The 18760-nt window shown below is 43.2% G+C and overlaps 1 protein-coding gene across 1 annotated transcript in view; it reads right to left on the bottom strand.

Annotated features, from left to right (window-relative positions):
• adgb (androglobin) overlaps positions 1–18760 on the bottom strand; it is a 110800-nt gene that overhangs the window by 53999 nt on the left and 38041 nt on the right. Inside the window, exons 10-17 of the mRNA XM_029631913.2 lie at positions 16363–16457; positions 15651–15825; positions 15302–15386; positions 14227–14377; positions 5030–5072; positions 2049–2205; positions 1870–1933; positions 114–227 (exon numbers count right to left, since the gene is read on the bottom strand). Of these exons, the coding sequence (XP_029487773.1) occupies positions 114–227; positions 1870–1933; positions 2049–2205; positions 5030–5072; positions 14227–14377; positions 15302–15386; positions 15651–15825; positions 16363–16457 (884 nt within the window). The remainder of the gene's footprint in view (positions 1–113; positions 228–1869; positions 1934–2048; positions 2206–5029; positions 5073–14226; positions 14378–15301; positions 15387–15650; positions 15826–16362; positions 16458–18760) is intronic.

Genomic DNA, 18760 nt, shown 5'->3' with positions numbered 1-18760 from the left:
ACAGGTGTAGCTGTACAGGCTTGTATTGTACCTGAATATGTGCAGCAGCAGAGGAGCCTGGGTGGCGTACAGGTGTAGCTGTATAGGTGTAGCTGTACAGGCTTGTATTGTACCTGAATATGTGCAGCAGCAGAGGAGCCTGGGTGGCGTACAGGTGTGGCAGCAGAGTGGGTAGAGCCTACAGGGCAGTTCAGAGCCACGGATGACACTTTGGAGGAGATGGTGCTCTGATGACAAAATCAGGGAGGTCATTCCATTTCTCAACACTATCACACCGTTTTCACTCCATGTATTGTATGGATGCCCTTAAAACTCTCACCAATAAAAGTCTGTGTTTGAGCTAAATCATTTTGGGCATTTTTTGCATTGGGTGTGTCTCAATCAACTGAGCCCGCCGATGTCAGCCATTAGCCTGTGGGATGGCTGGGAGTAGTGGTAGAGCGGGTTTTGTGAGACGAGAGAGGATTTTCGGAATGCTTTCGCTCAGGAAAAAAAAGTCTGTAAACTTTGAACGGTTTGAGCTGCGAACTATTACGATCCCATTCTGAAAAACTTAGGCTGTCACGAACATGTACGCGCTGTCTTACGACGTTCAGAAGCCGCATGGGAAGCAAAGACGCCACCGTCCCAACACCCTACAAAATGACTGTGCAGTAAAAATGACTGGAAGTGAATGTTATTTTTTCTACATAGAATATAATACACATTTATAAGACACATTTATAGATTTTTTCCAATATATCCTCCAAACACCGGCTTCGAGGGCATTATCATTTTTATACAACGTGTTATGTTGTATAAAATAATTATTGACATTAAAAAGTTTATTTTGATTAATTTATTCATACTATTTCATCCTTCCACAAGATGTCCCGACACAAATCTAGTGTTTCTAGAGACGTGACCCAGTTGTTCAGTCTTTTTTGTTCTGTATCTATGGACGCGAGCAACCCAGTAGTCCGTCCTAAATGTGCCTTTACTATACTGGCCGTCAACGTTCTCATCCCTTGCTTGCTAGTTAACCAGCTACAGCTAATTTACAGTCACATCAAAAAGTGCAGCCAGAATAACAACAGTAACAGCATTTGCATTTGTTTAAGCTGTTTTCTAGTGACATTTATTTGGAAACATCCATAACAATGAGCTAATGAGGCGCGATTTCACCTGGCATAGAAAATGCACTCACTCATCAGAACACTGTTGTTCAGAGGAACTAGCCAACAACACAGCTACAGTAACACAATCACTTCAAACTGGAAGGCTGGAAAGAGTGTGTTTTTTTTTTAAAGAAAAAAAAAGACAAAAAAAATATATCCATAAAAATTATGTCAGCTGATTCGTGATTTCATGATTCATGACTGGTTGAGAAACACTGCCTGCCTGCCTCGTCCCGACACGTTCATTACTATGGGATAGCAGGATATCGAATTTCAATATTGAAACAATGTTGCAAATGTCGGAGAGACAGACAGCAAGGTTTATACAAATCTCCGCTGTTGAAAACTAAATGTTAGTCTAAAAGAAATGTGAGATAATGTCTAGATGCTTTTTATAGTGGAGGTAAAGTTTATAAATTGCCTGGCTGGGCAGATGAGACAGTGGATTGCGCAGTCAGATGGAACAGAGTAAATAGGCATTTTAACGCCATAGATTTAGCCGGTGGCAACTTGTGCAATAGACACTGGCTGGAATGCGGTTTTAACCAATCAGCATTCAGGAATAGACCCACCTGTTGTATAAATATTTTGTAAACCTACAGGGCTACTAAAATACAAAATCTGTTTTATTAATATCCTAAAACAATTCCATATATTAGGTTAGTAGATATCATTGAAAAAAAGCTTAGACCTTACTTAGGAATATATTTACCTTGAAATGGGATTTCTGGAAATGGTTTGGATACGTGTTTGGCTTGTGGAAAACCACAAGTGTCCTGAAAAAAACAAACCAGTGTTTTGCATCAACCCACTGGACTGTAAGACAAAGGGTAGTGGTCTTCAGAGCCATAGAAATACAGTACCACATAGCTATAAACCAATGGGTCTTACTGGAAGCACTTGGAGAAGTCATCCAGGTCTACCCAGGACTCCTGTAACATCGGCTTCTCAGAAACAAACAAATCCTGAGACTTCAGCAGCGCCGGGCTGGGCTCCTTAGCCTGTTTGGACCGCTCTGTGGCTGGGGCAGTCTCACACAGCTCCTGATCTGCAAAGAGGACAGGTCACAAAGTGACTATCGCTGAAATGTTAGAGAGCATCTCAAACTGACACAGATCATGATGAGAAAGTTTTGTGTAAAAGCTATAGAATTGATTGGTTAGCTGCTTTTGATATATTAAAAGCTCACTATATTATTGTGAGCTACAAAGTATATGAGAGTTATTCATGAACTATACAGTAGAGCAAACATGATCAAAGTATATGAGAGTTATTCATGAACTGTACAGTAGATCAAACATACAGTTGAATTCAGAAGTTTACATACACTTAGGTTCGAGTCATTAAAACTTGTTTTTCAACCACACCACAAATGTCTTGTTAACAAACTATAGTTTTGGCAAGTCGGTTAGGACATCTACTTTGTGCATGACACAAATAGGCTAATTGACATCATTTGAGTCAATTGGAGGTATACCTATGGATGTATTTCAAGGCCTACCTTCAAACTCAGTGCCTCTTTGCTTGACATCATGGGAAAATCAAAAGAAATCAGCCAAGACCACAGAAAAAAATTGGAGACCTCCACAAGAATGGTTCATCCTTGGGAGCAATTTCCAAATGCCTGAAGGTACCACGTTCATCTGTACAAACAACAGTACGCAAGTATAAACACCATGGGACCACGCAGCCGTCATACGACTCAGAAAGGAGACGTGCTCTGTCTCCTAGAGATGAACGTACTTTTGTGTAAAAAGTGCAAATCAATCCCAGAACAACAGCAAAGGACCTTGTGAAGATGCTGGAGGAAACAGGTACACAAGTATCTATATCCACAGTAAAATGAGTCCTATATCGACATAACCTGAAAGGCCAATCAGCAAGGAAGAAGTCACTGCTCCAAAACCGGCACAAAAAATCCAGACTATGGTTTGCAACTGCACATGGGGACAAAGATCGTAGTTTTGAGAAATGTCCTCTGGTCTGATGAAACAAAAATAGAACTGTTTGGCCATAATAACCATCGTTATGTTTGGAGGAAAAAGGGGGAGGCTTGCAAGCCGAAGAACACCATCCCAAACATGAAGCACGGGGGTGGCAGCATCATGTTGTGGCGGTGCTTTGCTGCAGGAAGGACTAGTGCACTTCACAAAATAGATGACATCTTGAGGAAGAAAATTATGTGGATATATTGAAGCAACATATCAAGACATCAATCAGGAAGTTAAAGCTTGGTCACAAATGGGTCTTCCAAATGGACAATGACCCCGAGCATACTTCCAAAGTTGTGGCAAAATGGCTTAAGGACAACAAAGTCAAGGTATTGGAGTGGCCATCACAAAGCCCTGACCTCAATCCTAGAGACAATTTGTGGACAGACATGAAAAAGCGTGTGCGAGCAAGGAGGCCTACAAACCTGACTCAGTTACACCGGCTCTGTCAGGAGGAATGGGCCAAAATTCACCCAACATATTGTGGGAAGCTTGTGGAAGGATACCCGAAGCCTTTGACCCAAGTTAAACAATTTAAAGGCAATGCTACCAAATACTAATTGAGTGTATGTAAACTTCTGACCTACTGGGAATGTGATGAAAGAAATAAAAGAAAAACTAAATCATTCTCTTCTATTATTCTGACATTTCACATTCTTAAAATAAAGTGGTGATCCCAACTAACCTAAGAAAGTGAATTTTTACTATGATTAAATGTCAGGAATGAAGAAAAACTGAGTTTAAATGTCTTTGGCTAAGGTGTATGTAAATTTCCGACTTCAACTGTAATCAAAGCAAATGCGAGCTATTCATGAACTGTACAGTATATCAAACATTATCAAAGTACATGCAAGTTATTAATGAACTGTACAGTAGATCCAACATAATCAAAGTGCATGAGAGCTATTCATGAACTGAACAGTAGATCAAACAATCAAAGTGCATGAGAGCTAATCATGAACTGAACAGTAGATTAAACAATCAAAGTACATGATTACTAATCATGAACTGTACAGTACATCAAACATAATCAGTGCCTATAAGAGTTATTCATGAACTATACAGTAGATCAAACATAATCAATGCCTATAGCAACATTTGAAGCCTTTACAAATGAAACCCCAAAACTAAGGAAATTAATAAGTATCAGCTGAATTTTTTTATGACACATTTTATGGCTTTGAGATAAAGTGTTGCTATTAAATATAAATAGCAGTGTTTTTCTAGTGACTCATAGGGAAATCGGTCTGTGCTGATCTACAGTAGGCCATGTGGCATCTGAGGCCCATACATTAACATATATTCAGGAGACTCAGATCAACACTGCTCACTCCCACATAATGCTTCCAAGTAAACATACATATCAGTGATCATATATCAGTGAAGTTCCACTCAAAGAGAAGATGATCCCTGTGGCGCTACATATGGATATAGGCAAAGCGCCGTACTGAGCAATGGTCATCCTGTTACTCCAATGGCAGGTGTTACCAAGCAACAAAAGAGGGGAAGAGGGAGGCTGGATAATTGGACGGTTGTGATAAAGCCTAACTCCAGACGCATCTTCAAAGTCTCAGCCAAGGAGGGAGGGTAAAGGGGGGAAGAGGATGGGAGGGAAGGAGGAGAGGAAGTGGGGGGGGGGGACACACGGCTCCTAAACACATCTGTACATTACACTAATAGTGACATACCGCAGCTTTACAAACCACCATCAAATAAATGGATGCACTTCTTACAGTACCATTAATGAAATATAGGTTGGTTTTCACAATATGTTATTGTCACCTTCAGTGATAGCAATGAATCCGATTGGTCAGTGTATAGCACTGTAGTATTATGTGATGTATGTACTGTGTGGTTGGGTAGAATTGAGATAGCCTTTACCAGTGGTTGTATTGTCATCCTTCTTCTTGTCATCTGCTATAACCTAAAAGGGAGAGAGATGGGGGGAGAAAGAACCAGTTAAACATTGGGGGAGAGTAAGAGGCAAGGGGGGAGGGAGGGAGAGAGAAACAGAGAGAGAAACAGAAAGGCATGTCACAGTTGAGCAGCAGAGGGTCTATATAGTAGATGCCTGTAGTAATCCTCCTATCCCAACTGAACTGCAGACAGAGAGAGAGAGAGAGAGAGAGAGAGAGAGAGTGTGAGAGACAGAGAGCTATCTGGCACGGGAACACCAGGCAGACATACCTTAATGTGACAAGGCAAGGGGACTCCTTCCTCCCCAGCTAGATGAACACTGCATGTGGACTGTAATCATGTTACTTAGCTTGTTAACAGATGTAGAGGGCAGGCATTGTGTTGTGTATAGCAGAGCATGTTTCTCAGTTCCAGGGATTATGAAACTGTTCCAGGGATTATGAAAACACTTACATGTCGTGTTCCTCTCAACAAGCTAATTAAGACATACTGTAGAGGGGCTGAATCGGAAATGGCACCCTATTCACTACATAGAGCACTACTTATGACCAGGGCCGATAGGGCACTGGATGATTCTACAGAAGTGGTGCAAATTGAAAGTCCCACCCCAAAAAAGCTATTTAAAAAAAACATTTAAGTCTCCAAACTAAGGATATTTATTTACATCATGATACGTTCTAATTCAATCTAAGCCAATAACAAATCATTTGTTGAATTAAATATTGTACTAAGTCATTGTTTATACACCTATTTCTATTGAGAGGTGCCTGTCCCAAACACTGACTCCTAAACATGTTTGAAAATAAAGCAATGAATGATTTTTTAAATTTTATTTTTACAATTATTTTCATAAAACATTATGAGTTGTTCTTACCTTGGAAGATATTGATATCACTACTGAAACAGATACATTAAAATACTGAATGTGATATAAGCCACACCCCTGCACATATCACCAGGTGATGGGATTGCACACTTCTCCAGCATGGCCACATGGTGAGTTACCTGTCTGCTTACATTTTGGAGAAAATTTGTGAGAAAGTCGGTAAATCTTCATGTATTTTTTAAAATATTTTTTATATATATTTTTTAGAAGTGTCTCTACCAAACATCTAATATTTCAATAAATATGTGAAGTACGATTTTGGGACTAAAATATGTGTTTGCTGTCCAAATGAATGATAACCAGCCATATGTTAGCTATGGGAATCCTTTAAGTCCAAAATAAGACAAGATTGTCCAAACCGAAACGGTCATAACCGAAACAGTTGACACCATAGAGACTGTACTGTACTCAAGTTTACTCTACTTGAAGAAAGGGCCCATGGACTCTTGATCTTGAGACTTCTCAAGACCACATGAATTTAGTCTTTAGCTTGTCACGTTCTCAACTCACTGGGTCTCTGTCTGGATCTTGGGACCAATGTCCTAGTATGAAGCTTGGTCTGGGCTCCTGGATACTACCTTAGTCTTTGGTTAACAAACCATAGGCAACCCAATTTGAAGAAGACAATGCTCTCTAATCATTGGTCTGATCCCTCCCAACCTATAGGAATCCCCACCAAGGTCCACTACTTTTATTAAATGGTGGAAGCTTTCAATGACAATGTCTATCCTAAAACAAGTTATATGCATCAAGGCTGGCACTTGACACCAAAACGCCTGTTATTTTGCCATGATACAGAAGGGTAAAGTGCTTATTTAAACATCTAACAACACAATGAGTAAGATGCATAAGTAATTCAATCAATTAACACATTTTAGATTCATACAATCGACATTGAGCATTTTATTTTGTTAATTTGGTATGCAAATACAAGGTTAATCAAATGGATCAGTACTGTGCATGAACCTCCCTTTACTGTGACTTGTTCACGATGTTTCAGTCGGGACACATTTAGTAGGGTGGGCAAGGAATTCAGGTAAATAGTTCAAGTATGCAAAACAAAGTTTAATAACGGTTGCCAACATATTTAGTCTTCGCCTCGGGCCTAAGAACAGCCCTTAGTCGGGAGTTATCAGACGACAATCCCTGGGTTTTCATGCCTTATTGCTTAATCCAAAGTTAAATCTAGAATTGGCTTCCTATTTCGCAACAAAGCATCCTTCACTCATGCTGCCAAACATACCCTTGTAAAATTGACCATCCTACCAATCCTCGACTTTGGCGATGTCATTTACAAAATAGCCTCCAATACCCTACTCAACAAATTGGATGCAGTCTATCACAGTGCAATCCGTTTTGTCACCAAAGCCCCATATACTACCCACCATTGCGACCTGTACGCTCTCGTTGGCTGGCCCTCGCTTCATACTCGTCGCCAAACCCACTGGCTCCATGTCATCTACAAGACCCTGCTAGGTAAAGTCTCCCCTTATCTCAGCTCGCTGGTCACCATAGCATCTCCCACCTGTAGCACACGCTCCAGCAGGTATATCTCTCTAGTCACCCCCAAAACCAATTCTTTCTTTGGCCGCCTCTCCTTCCAGTTCTCTGCTGCCAATGACTGGAACGAACTACAAAAATCTCTTAAATTGGAAACACTTATCTCCCTCACTAGCTTTAAGCACCAACTGTCAGAGCATCTTACAGATTACTGCACCTGTACATAGCCCACCTATAATTTAGCCCAAACAACTACCTCTTTCCCAACTGTATTTCATTTATTTATTTATTTTGCTCCTTTGCACCCCATTATTTTTATTTCTACTTTGCACATTCTTCCATTGCAAAACTACCATTCCAGTGTTTTACTTGCTATATTGTATTTACTTTGCCACCATGGCCTTTTTTGCCTTTACCTCCCTTCTCACCTAATTTGCTCACATTGTATATAGACTTGTTTTTTTACTGTATTATTGACTGTATGTTTGTTTTACTCCATGTGTAACTCTGTGTCGTTGTATGTGTCGAACTGCTTTGCTTTATCTTGGCCAGGTCGCAATTGTAAATGAGAACTTGTTCTCAACTTGCTTACCTGGTTAAATAAAGGTGAAATAAATAAAAATAAATAAAAAAATGTCTGACTGACATACAGTATATGCGTAAATGATGTAAATGACAATTCTGGGTTCTTTTGATGCGACTTCAGACCATGGCCTGCTATGAGTCACAGAGGTGTGTGTGTGTGTGTGTGTGTGTGTGTGTGTGTGTGTGTGTGTGTGTGTGTACGTGCGCATGCGAGGGAACAAGATGAAGAACTTGGTTTTGTGATGGGGGAGACACACTTGACCACCTCCTTTCCTCCTCCGACCGATAGCAGCCATGTAACAAGTCACACTTAGCATATCCTCTTCAACAGAGTAGAAAACTCCATCCACTCACTGACCACAGGGTCCATACCAGTGATTATATGCTAGTAGTGGTCAGCGAGGTTATTACAGTAAACTGAAACTAAAACTATTAATGAAAAAACGATTTAGTAAACTGAAATAGTTTGTTTCTCAAAACTGTTTTATTTCAGTTTACAAAATTGTTTTTCCATTAATAGTTTTAGTTTCTCAAAATAATTGTATCTTTAACTCCAAAACAACGTCTACATAGGTATTAAATGTATCATCTAACCACATCACATGATATAGCAGTCTGGTGCCGACTGCACAGTCAGTGACGTGACATACCATTGCTTGAAACATGCAACGTCTAAGCAGGGGGATGCAACCATGACGTGGTTATTGATATGTAAAATACCTATCAAGTGCCAGTAAGATCTAGCAGGCGTCAGCAATGTCTAAGCAGAGGAACGTGCCCATGGAGATGAGCGTGATGCAAGTCAATCACACAGAGAATGTGCCCAGGTGCACTTCACGCTGCTACAACGTGGCAGCTATGGGACCAAAACAGCGGAGAAGTTTAATCTCGCGCTTCGAAGCTCCTGGTCACTGACCCACTGCTACTGTTTATTTGGTGCATCTACAGTGCATTCTGAAAGATTTCAGACCCCTTGACTTTTTCCACATGTTCTTAGGTTACAGCCTTATTCTAAAATTGATGAAGTATTTTTTTTCCCTCAATCTACACACAATACCCCATAATAACAAAGCAAAAACAGGTTTTTACATAAGCATTCAGACCCTTTACTGAGTACTTTGTTGAAGCACCTTTGGCAGCGATTACAGCCTTGAGGGCTTGCAAACTATTACAGACTACAAATGGAAGCCCAACCGCGAGCTGCCCAGTGACACGAGCCTACCAGACGAGCTAAATCACTTCTATGCTCGCTTCGATACAACCAACACCGAGGCATGCATGAGAGCATCAGCTGTTCCGGACGACTGTGTGATCACGCTCTCCACAGCCGACGTGAGTAAGACCTTTAAATAGGTCAACATACGCGGGGCAAGACGGATTACCAGGATGTGTGATCCTCAACACTGGAGCTCCCCAGAGGTCCGTGCTCAGTTCCCTCCTGTACTCACTGTTCACCCATTACTGCATGGCCAGGTACGACTCCAACACCATCATTAAGTTTGTAGACGACACAACAGTGGAAGGCCTGATCACCGACAACGACGAGACAGCCTATAGGGAGGAGGTCAGAGACCTGGCCGGGTGGTGCAAGAATAACAACCTATCCCTCAACGTAACCAAGACTAAGGAGATGATTGTGGACTACAGAAAAAGGAGGACACCCCTATTCTCATCGACGGAGATGTAGTGGAGCAGGTTGAGCTTCAAGTTCCTTGGTGTCCACATCAACAACAAACTAGAATGGTCCAAACACACCAAGACAGTCGTGAAGAGGGCACAACAAAGCCTATTCCCCCTCAGGAAACTAAAAAGATTTGGCATGGGTCCTCAAATCCTCAAAAGGTTCTACAGCTGCAACATGGAGAGAATCCTGACATTCTGCATCACTGCCTGGTACGGCCCAGTAGATCACTGAGGCTAAGCTGCCTGCCATCCAGGACCTCTACACCAGCCAGTGTCAGAGGAAGGCCCTAAAAATTGTCAAAGACCCCAGCCACTCCAGTCATAGACTGTTCTCTCTACTACCGCATGGCAAGTGGTACCGGAGTGCTAAGTCTAGGACAAAAAGGCTTCTCAACAGTTTAAAAGCCATAAGACTCCTGAACAGGTAATCAAATGGATAACCGGAAAATTTGCATTGTGTAACCGCCAAAGTCCCCCCCCCCAACCCTTCTTTTTACGCTGCTGCTACTCTCTGTTTACCATACATGCATAGTCACTTTAACCATATCTACATGTACATACTACCTCGATTGGGCCGACCAACCAGTGCTCCCGCACATTGGCAAACCGGCTATCGCCTACAAAAATATTATTTTTGGAAAAAAGGAACATTTGCTATCTAACTGGGAGTCTCCTGAGTGAAAGCATCTGAAGTTCTTCAAAGGTAAATTATTTAATTTGGTTGCTTTTCTTATTTTTGTGAAAATGTTGCCTGCTGCCAGCATAGCCTAGCATAGCATTATGCCATGCTAAACTTACACAAATGCTTGTTGGCTGTAACGCATATTTTGAAAATCTGAGATGACAGTGTTGTTAACAAAAGGCTAAGCTTGTGTTTCAATATATTTATTTCATTTCATTTGCGATTTTCATGAATAGGAAACGTTGCGTTATGGTAATGCACTTCAGGCTATGATTACGCTCCCGGATACGGGATTGCTCGTCGCTAGAGGTTAACTTGGCTTTCAAAGACTTTAGAAAGGCAGGGTAGGATAGATATAGGTCTCTAACAGTTTGGGTCTAGAGTGTCACACCTTTTGAAGAGGGGGATGACTGCGGCAGCTTTCCAATCTTTAGGGATCTCAAACGATGCGAAACAAGGTTGAACAGGCTAGCAATAGGGGTTGTAACAATTGCGGCGGATACTTTTAGAAAGAGGGTCCAGATTGTCTAGCCCAGCTATATGTAGGGGTCCAGATTTTGCAGCTCTTTCAGAACATCAGCTATCTGGATTTGGGTGAAGGAGAAATGGGGGAGCTTGGGCAAGATGCTGTGGGGGATGCAGAGCTGTTGACCGGGGAAGGGGTAGCCAGGTGGAAAGCATGGCTAGCCGTAGAAAAATGCTTCTTGAAATGATTGATTATTGTAGATGCATCGGTGGTGACAGTGTTTCCTAGCCGCAGTGCAGTGGGCAGCTGCTCTTATTCTCCATGGACATTACAGTGTCCCAGAACTGTTTGGAGTTTGTGTTACATGATGCAAATTTCTGTTTGAGAAAGCTAGTCTTTGCTTTCCCAACTGCCTGTGTTGATTGGTTCCTAACTTCCCTGAAAAGTTGCATATCGCAGGGGCTATTCCATGCTAATGCAGTACGCCACAGGATGTTTTGTGCTGGTCAATAGCAGTCAGATCTGGAGTGAACCAAGGGCTATGTCTGTCCTTAGTTCAATTTTTTTTGAATGGGGCATGCTTATTTAAGATGGTGTGGAAAGCACTTTTAAAGAATAACCAGGCACTACTGACGGAATGAGGTCAATACTCTTCCAGGATACCCAGGCCAGGTCGATTAGAAAGGCCTACCTGCTGAAGTGTTTTAGGGAGCGTTTGACAGTGATGAGGGGTGGTCGTTTGACGGCGGACCCATTACGGACGCAGACAATGAGGCAGTGATCGCTGAGATCCTGGTTGAAAAAGCAGAGATGTATTTATAGGGCAGGTTGGTCAGGATGATATCTATGAGTGTGCCTGTGTCTATGGATTTAGGGTTGTACCTGGTACATTCCATGATCATTTGTGTGAGATTGAGGGCATCTAGTTTAGATTTCAGGACGGCCGGTTTAGGTCACCTAACAGTACAAACTCTGAAGATAAATGGGGGGCAATTAATTCACATATGGTGTCCAGGGCACAGCTGGGGGCTGAGGGGGGTTTATAACAAGCACAAACAGTGAGAGACATCAGGAAAGGTGAATTTTTAAAAGTAGAAGCTCAAACTATTTGGGCACAGACCTGGATAGCATGACAGAACTCTGCAGGCTAACTCCACCCCCTTTGGCAGTTCGATCTTGGCGGAAAATGTTGTAGTTGGAGATGGACATTTCTGAATTTTGGGGGGCCTTCCTAATCCAGGATTCAGACAAATCATGTCTAATCAATATAATTTACCACATGTGGACTCCAATGAAGTTGTAGAAACATCTCAAGGATGATCAATGGAAACAGGATGTACCCAAATTCAATTTTGAGTCTCATAGAAAAGTGTCTGAATACTTATTTTTATACATTTTTGCAAATGTATAAAAAACATGTGTTTCGCTTTGTCATAATGGGGTACTGTGTGTAGATTGCTGAGGATTTGTTTTATTTAATCCATTTTAGAACAACAGCTGTAAAGTAACAAAATGTGTTAAAATTGAATGATTCTGAATACTTTCTGTAGGCACTGTTATCTCACTGAGTCTACCTTTAAACCTAGCCTAACCTATGACCGGACCGTCACCTTATGCATTGCTGCTCCACAGTGGAAAAAACTGACATCCCGAAAAAACACAAACTATGAAACACATAAATGGCTCCCAGCCTCCCATGCATATGCTACTTCCTGCCCCTAACACTAAAATTCTAATTGAAACTAAATATAATACGAAATAACGTTTATTCTTTAGTAAATAAAAACCAAGAAATCAGATCTGAAAAATAACAAACTAAACTTTAAAAAATAAAAATAGAAACTAATATACAATAATCACAAAATGACATTAACCTTGGTACCGTGAACAGACGCAACTACAGTATGTTATTTCCCTCCAGCTGCAGGCCTACAGTTGGCATGGTACAGTTCTCCCCAAAGAATGTAAGAGTGGCACTGCGCCACGTTGTGCACTGGCTGCGCCACTATGTAATAAATACAACAATTTTATAATTTAAGGCCAGGGTATTTTTTTGCTCTAGATTTCAGAGAACCCTGCACGGGTACGGTCTTTCTATCACATCCTTCATGGGGCCGAATGCAATCCAACCGTGAAGTGAATTTAATTGTCAGCAGCAAGTGTCAGCCAGAGTTGGCCTGTTGTCTAAAGACACACTTTTCAACCTTTATTAAGCTACTTCCTACCCTAAGTGTCGGCAATGAAAGACATTGAAAACTCAAGACAACTCTAGCTGAACTGTGTGAAATGTAGAAGTTCATCGTAGTAGTTTATTCATGAATTGCTCGTAGCTCAATGGGGTCAGTGACATGGACAAAACTGCAGCATTATGGGGCCTGTTGCATTCTGGGATATGTGGACATGTAGTATAGCTGAAGCTGTGTCACTGTAGTGGGCTTAGGTGGTGAACCACATTCTTAGCATTCCTGGGGTAAAAACAGCTCTTTGATAGGAAAGTCTACTTCAGCTCTCCTTTAAAATAGCTGAGAGTGCCCAGTAGTCCAGAGCATTATGGAGATCATCTTATTAGGGAGATCATGTTATTGTCACCTTTGGGGGATACAAAGGTTCACTTCAGCCTGTTGGACTAAGGATGGGCTGGGTGGTTTATTATAGAAATACACCCTCACAATACATATGGCCCTGAGCACACAGGAACACACAGACGCACACACACACACCAAATGACCCTGCCGAAACAGTGCTAACCCCTCTATAACTGGCTATCGTTATGCAAGAGGGCGATTTATTATTAATGCATTTTTTGTGGTGGCAGCAGGCAGCAGCTAGGAGTGAAGTGTAATGAACCCCCTAGGAGACATAGACACTGATGGCTTACCATCTAATTGAGCTGCATTTTTATCGCCAGAACATACGACCTCTCCCTTTATATGACTTTCTCTCTATCTGTTTTTTCCGTCTTTAGTACAGATCTCCCCCTGGTTACCGGTCGCCTGGGAGACAGCAGAAGTGACATTGGGACAGGGGCGCGTGAGTATCGCGTTGTCGCTGAAACTGAAGTTGCCCTGATGAACCCTAAACCGACTAGCAGAATGAGAGAGAGGGAGGGGAGGGAGGGAGGGAGGGAGGGAGGGAGGGAGAAAGGACAGAGGGAGAGACTAGAGCAGAGAGAGATCTATGACCCACTAAAGGCTTAATTTTGGTCAGTGTATGAGTTTGTGTTTACTAACAGCAAGAGATCTAGCAGGAAGTCTAGTACTGTGCACATCTCTGATGGTGTTTGGGGAAAAATATATGTTCTAGACCCCCTCTCATTGATCAGTTCAGGTGTGGCTCAGTGGCTGTGGTGTCCATTCTACCTCAGCTGTGTCCACTTCGTACAGTGAGTTGATGCTGTGTTGTGCAGTACTGGGCTCCGGGGGCCCTCGGCTCTCGCTCTCCTCTGTCTCGGCGAAGGACGCCAGCGTGGAGCTGCATGCACGCTTCCTGTGACTGCTCTGATGGGCCTCCCTTGGAACACATGTCATACACATCATATCATGTACAAGCATCATATACACACACATCATTCCCATCAAATCACATATGGGAACATCACGCATATATCATATCACCTACATGACTCACACACACAGACAGACACAGGTCATATCAAATACACGCATCGTAGATCTATACACATCACGCACCATGGGCAGTATAACACAGTTATTTACACTGTCAAAACATACAATGACAGACTACATTATATGGTACTGTAACCACAGTGATAGGTCAATGAACCTGTTACGAACCAACACGACATTTAGCATACATATTATTTTAAAACTAAAAGGCTTCTAAAGTTTGTAATTTTCACTTCATTATAATCCAAATAATAAATCCAATTTCCTGGTTGCTGCAAAATTATTTTCCTGATGAGGTTAGACAGTCATTCAAAAATCATGTTAAACAATATTATTGGACACAGATTCTATGCCACTTATTATATGACTTATTAAGCACATTTTTACTCCTGAACTTATTTAGGCTTGCCATAACAAAGAGGTTGAATACTTATTGATTCGAGACATTTCAGCTCTTCATTTTTAATACATTTGTAAAAATGTCTAAAAACACAATTCCACTTTGACATTATGGGGTATTGTGTGTAGGCCAGTGACACACAATCTCAAGCTGTAACACAACAACATGTGGAAAAAGTCAAGGGGTGTGAATACTTTTTAAAAGGCACTGTATCTGAGACATACAGATAACTATGTCCGGCAACTGTCTGTGCCTGAGGCATCCCACATTGCTAAAGAGCCGAGCCAAGATGCTCTCACTCTATGGGTTATGCTGCACACACACATGCACACGGGTCTGGTTAGACTCCACTGACTGCTTCAATTTGTCCATTCAGAATAAATCCAATGTGTATGGTACAGTACATACATCTCAGCAGGCATGGTCAACAGCCTGTAGTTGAGGAAGGGGCTGGATATCTCGATGAACTGCTCTGATTTCACCACCGCAGGCTCTGTGCAGAGAAACGACACGTGTTGTGATGTACAACTTTTTATTTTTCTACTGTTTATAGTTTTCTAAGATTTAAATTATTTTCATCACAGTGTACTGACAACCTCAACTAAATCTCCTTCTTCCTCCTCTCCCAACATGTCCACCCTCAGCCCCATCTCACCCCCTCACCCCACCGTTGCGCAGCACTTCCTCCCCCCCTCCCCTGCGTCACCCTTTATCCTCCATCCTAACCAACTTTCACCCCTCCCTCTCTCTCTCTCACCCCGGGGCTCGTCTGTAATTGTGGTCTCCTTGCGGGGTCGGATGAGTTTCCAGCGGGGCACGGCGGGTGGTTTAGGGGGCACCACCAGAGGGCAGGCGCGGGTACGGGTCACCAGGACTGGATGGCTGTAGAGGCGAGACAGACCGTAGTGCCTCAGCCGCTCCGACGAATCCGCCTGGAACACCACAGGAGATAGAAAGACTGTAGCTGCTAAGCACTGATACAGGGTCAGATCTTCTTCATGGTCCTAATGGCTAACGTTAGGATTGAGAATGGGTCTGTGGTTTAGGGGGGGGGGGTTCTACAGTATATAGAGTTAAGAAACCTGGGATGAATCTTGGAATTATAATGGTGTACAAATTATGGAAGATGAGTGGTAAGTCTAACGATCCATATTGGGAAGAACATGGCCTCAGAACTGAAGACTACATTGGCACGTTTCATCTCCTCCGTCCCCCCGCTGGTTCTGAGGCCTGGGCACATTCGTATAGGTTTTTACAGGTTGTAAGTTACATGGAAAGAGATCAGTTTCAGTGCACATTTTGTAAATAAGCGTTAAGCTTGTTTCAGATGTAGTCAGTGCCTCGATTTGCTTTAAAGTGTAGAATATTTAAACTGACCTAGGCTAATTTACAACGAGAAATGTACTTATCACCACAGCTGGATAGTTGGTAGTGCTTATGGTATTTCTATGAAGAATGTTGGACCGTACCATCTGTCCCAGTACAGAGGTCTTCTTCTCCAGGAGGTGTAGTGGCTGGTAGCTGGCACACACCACCATCTCTGGAGCAGGAGGGGGTGAAATACCTGACCAGGGCAGGACACACACACACACACACACACACACACACACACAGAGTGCTCAGGGGCCATGCTTTTCATTAACACGTCCAATAGAGGGGCATGACACCAACAATGGGAGGGTGGAAAGTGGGAGTGAGAGACAGAGAGTGTGAGAGGGAGCTTGTGAGAGAGAGAGATATATACTGTGTAGAGAGAGAGAGAGAGAAATTGTGAAATGGCATGTACAATTAGCTTCATGACATTTCACATTTCATGGGTCAGCTGAGGACATGGCTCCTATAATGAGGCGTCACAGAGAAGAAAATAAAAAGGTTTTAAAAAAAAGTTTAAATAAGTAAAAAGATCCTGAGAATCTTGACAGAGATTCTTGAATTCAAAGTCACTTTCACAGCGATTATGGGGCATTAACCACCATCGGAGGTCTTGACCCTATCCCCTCCTCTCTTCTCCAGACCATTTCCGGAGACCTTCTCCCTTACCTCACCTCGCTCATCAACTCATCCCTGACCACTGGCTACATCCCTTCCGTCTTCAAGAGAGCGAGAGTTGCACCCCTTCTGAAAAAAACCTACACTCGATCCCTCCGATGTCAACAACTACAGACCAGTATCCCTTCTTTCTTTTCTCTCCAAAACTCTTGAACGTGCCGTCCTTGGCCAGCTCTCCCGCTATCTCTCTCAGAATGACCTTCTTGATCCATATCAGTCAGGTTTCAAGACTAGTCATTCAACTGAGACTGCTCTTCTCTGTATCACGGAGGCGCTCCGCACTGCTAAAGCTAACTCTCTCTCCTCTGCTCTCATCCTTCTAGACCTATCGGCTGCCTTCGATACTGTGAACCATCAGATCCTCCTCTCCACCCTCTCCGAGTTGGGCATCTCCGGCGCGGCCCACGCTTGGATTGCGTCCTACCTGACAGGTCGCTCCTACCAGGTGGCGTGGCGAGAATCCGTCTCCACACCACGCGCTCTCACCACTGGTGTCCCCAGGGCTCTGTTCTAGGCCCTCTCCTATTCTCGCTATACACCAAGTCACTTGGCTCTGTCATAACCTCACATGGTCTCTCCTATCATTGCTATGCAGACGACACACAATTAATCTTCTCCTTTCCCCTTCTGATGACCAGGTGGCGAATCGCATCTCTGCATGTCTGGCAGACATATCAGTGTGGATGACGGATCACCACCTCAAGCTGAACCTCGGCAAGACGGAGCTGCTCTTCCTCCCGGGGAAGGACTGCCCGTTCCATGATCTCGCCATCACGGTTGACAACTCCATTGTGTCCTCCTCCCAGAGCGCTAAGAACCTTGGCGTGATCCTGGACAACACCCTGTCGTTCTCAACTAACATCAAGGCGGTGGCCCGTTCCTGTAGGTTCATGCTCTACAACATCCGCAGAGTACGACCCTGCCTCACACAGGAAGCGGCGCAGGTCCTAATCCAGGCACTTGTCATCTCCCGTCTGGATTACTGCAACTCGCTGTTGGCTGGGCTCCCTGTCTGTGCCATTAAACCCCTACAACTCATCCAGAACGCCGCAGCCCGTCTGGTGTTCAACCTTCCCAAGTTCTCTCACGTCACCCTGCTCCTCCGCTCTCTCCACTGGCTTCCAGTTGAAGCTCGCATCCGCTACAAGACCATGGTGCTTGCCTACGGAGCTGTGAGGGGAACGGCACCTCAGTACCTCCAGGCTCTGATCAAGCCCTACACCCAAACAAGGGCACTGCGTTCATCCACCTCTGGCCTGCTCGCCTCCCTACCACTGAGGAAGTACAGTTCCCGCTCAGCCCAGTCAAAACTGTTCGCTGCTCTGGCCCCCCAATGGTGGAACAAACTCCCTCACGACGCCAGGACAGCGGAGTCAATCACCACCTTCCGGAGACACCTGAAACCCCACCTCTTTAAGGAATACCTAGGATAGGATAAAGTAATCCCTCTCACCCCCCTTAAAAGATTTAGATGCACTACTGTTCCACTGGATGTCATAAGGTGAATGCACCAATTTGTAAGTCGCTCTGGATAAGAGCGTCTGCTAAATGACTTAAATGTAAAATGTAATGTAAATGTCTTGGAGACAGAAGTCATTGTGTGGTGCAGAGAAAGGAGATGCCTTGCTATCTGAGGCACCATTTGACCCTTCCACTGACAATCTCACTATGCATCACATGATGAGCGTGTAGGCCAGGAGACATGGAAAATCTATTTGAGTAATTACTGGATCTGTGAGGGAATGATATAGAAACTCTCCATTCATGGAGAAGGAATTAGTCGTGCTGAATCTATGCAAGGTTAATAATACAACCGAA

Source organism: Oncorhynchus nerka, linkage group LG24 (assembly GCF_034236695.1).
Source record: "Oncorhynchus nerka isolate Pitt River linkage group LG24, Oner_Uvic_2.0, whole genome shotgun sequence".
In the NCBI taxonomy this organism is placed as follows: domain Eukaryota; kingdom Metazoa; phylum Chordata; class Actinopteri; order Salmoniformes; family Salmonidae; genus Oncorhynchus; species Oncorhynchus nerka.
Note: the sequence above shows the minus strand (reverse complement) of the source record. Positions and strands in the feature narration are given on the sequence as shown.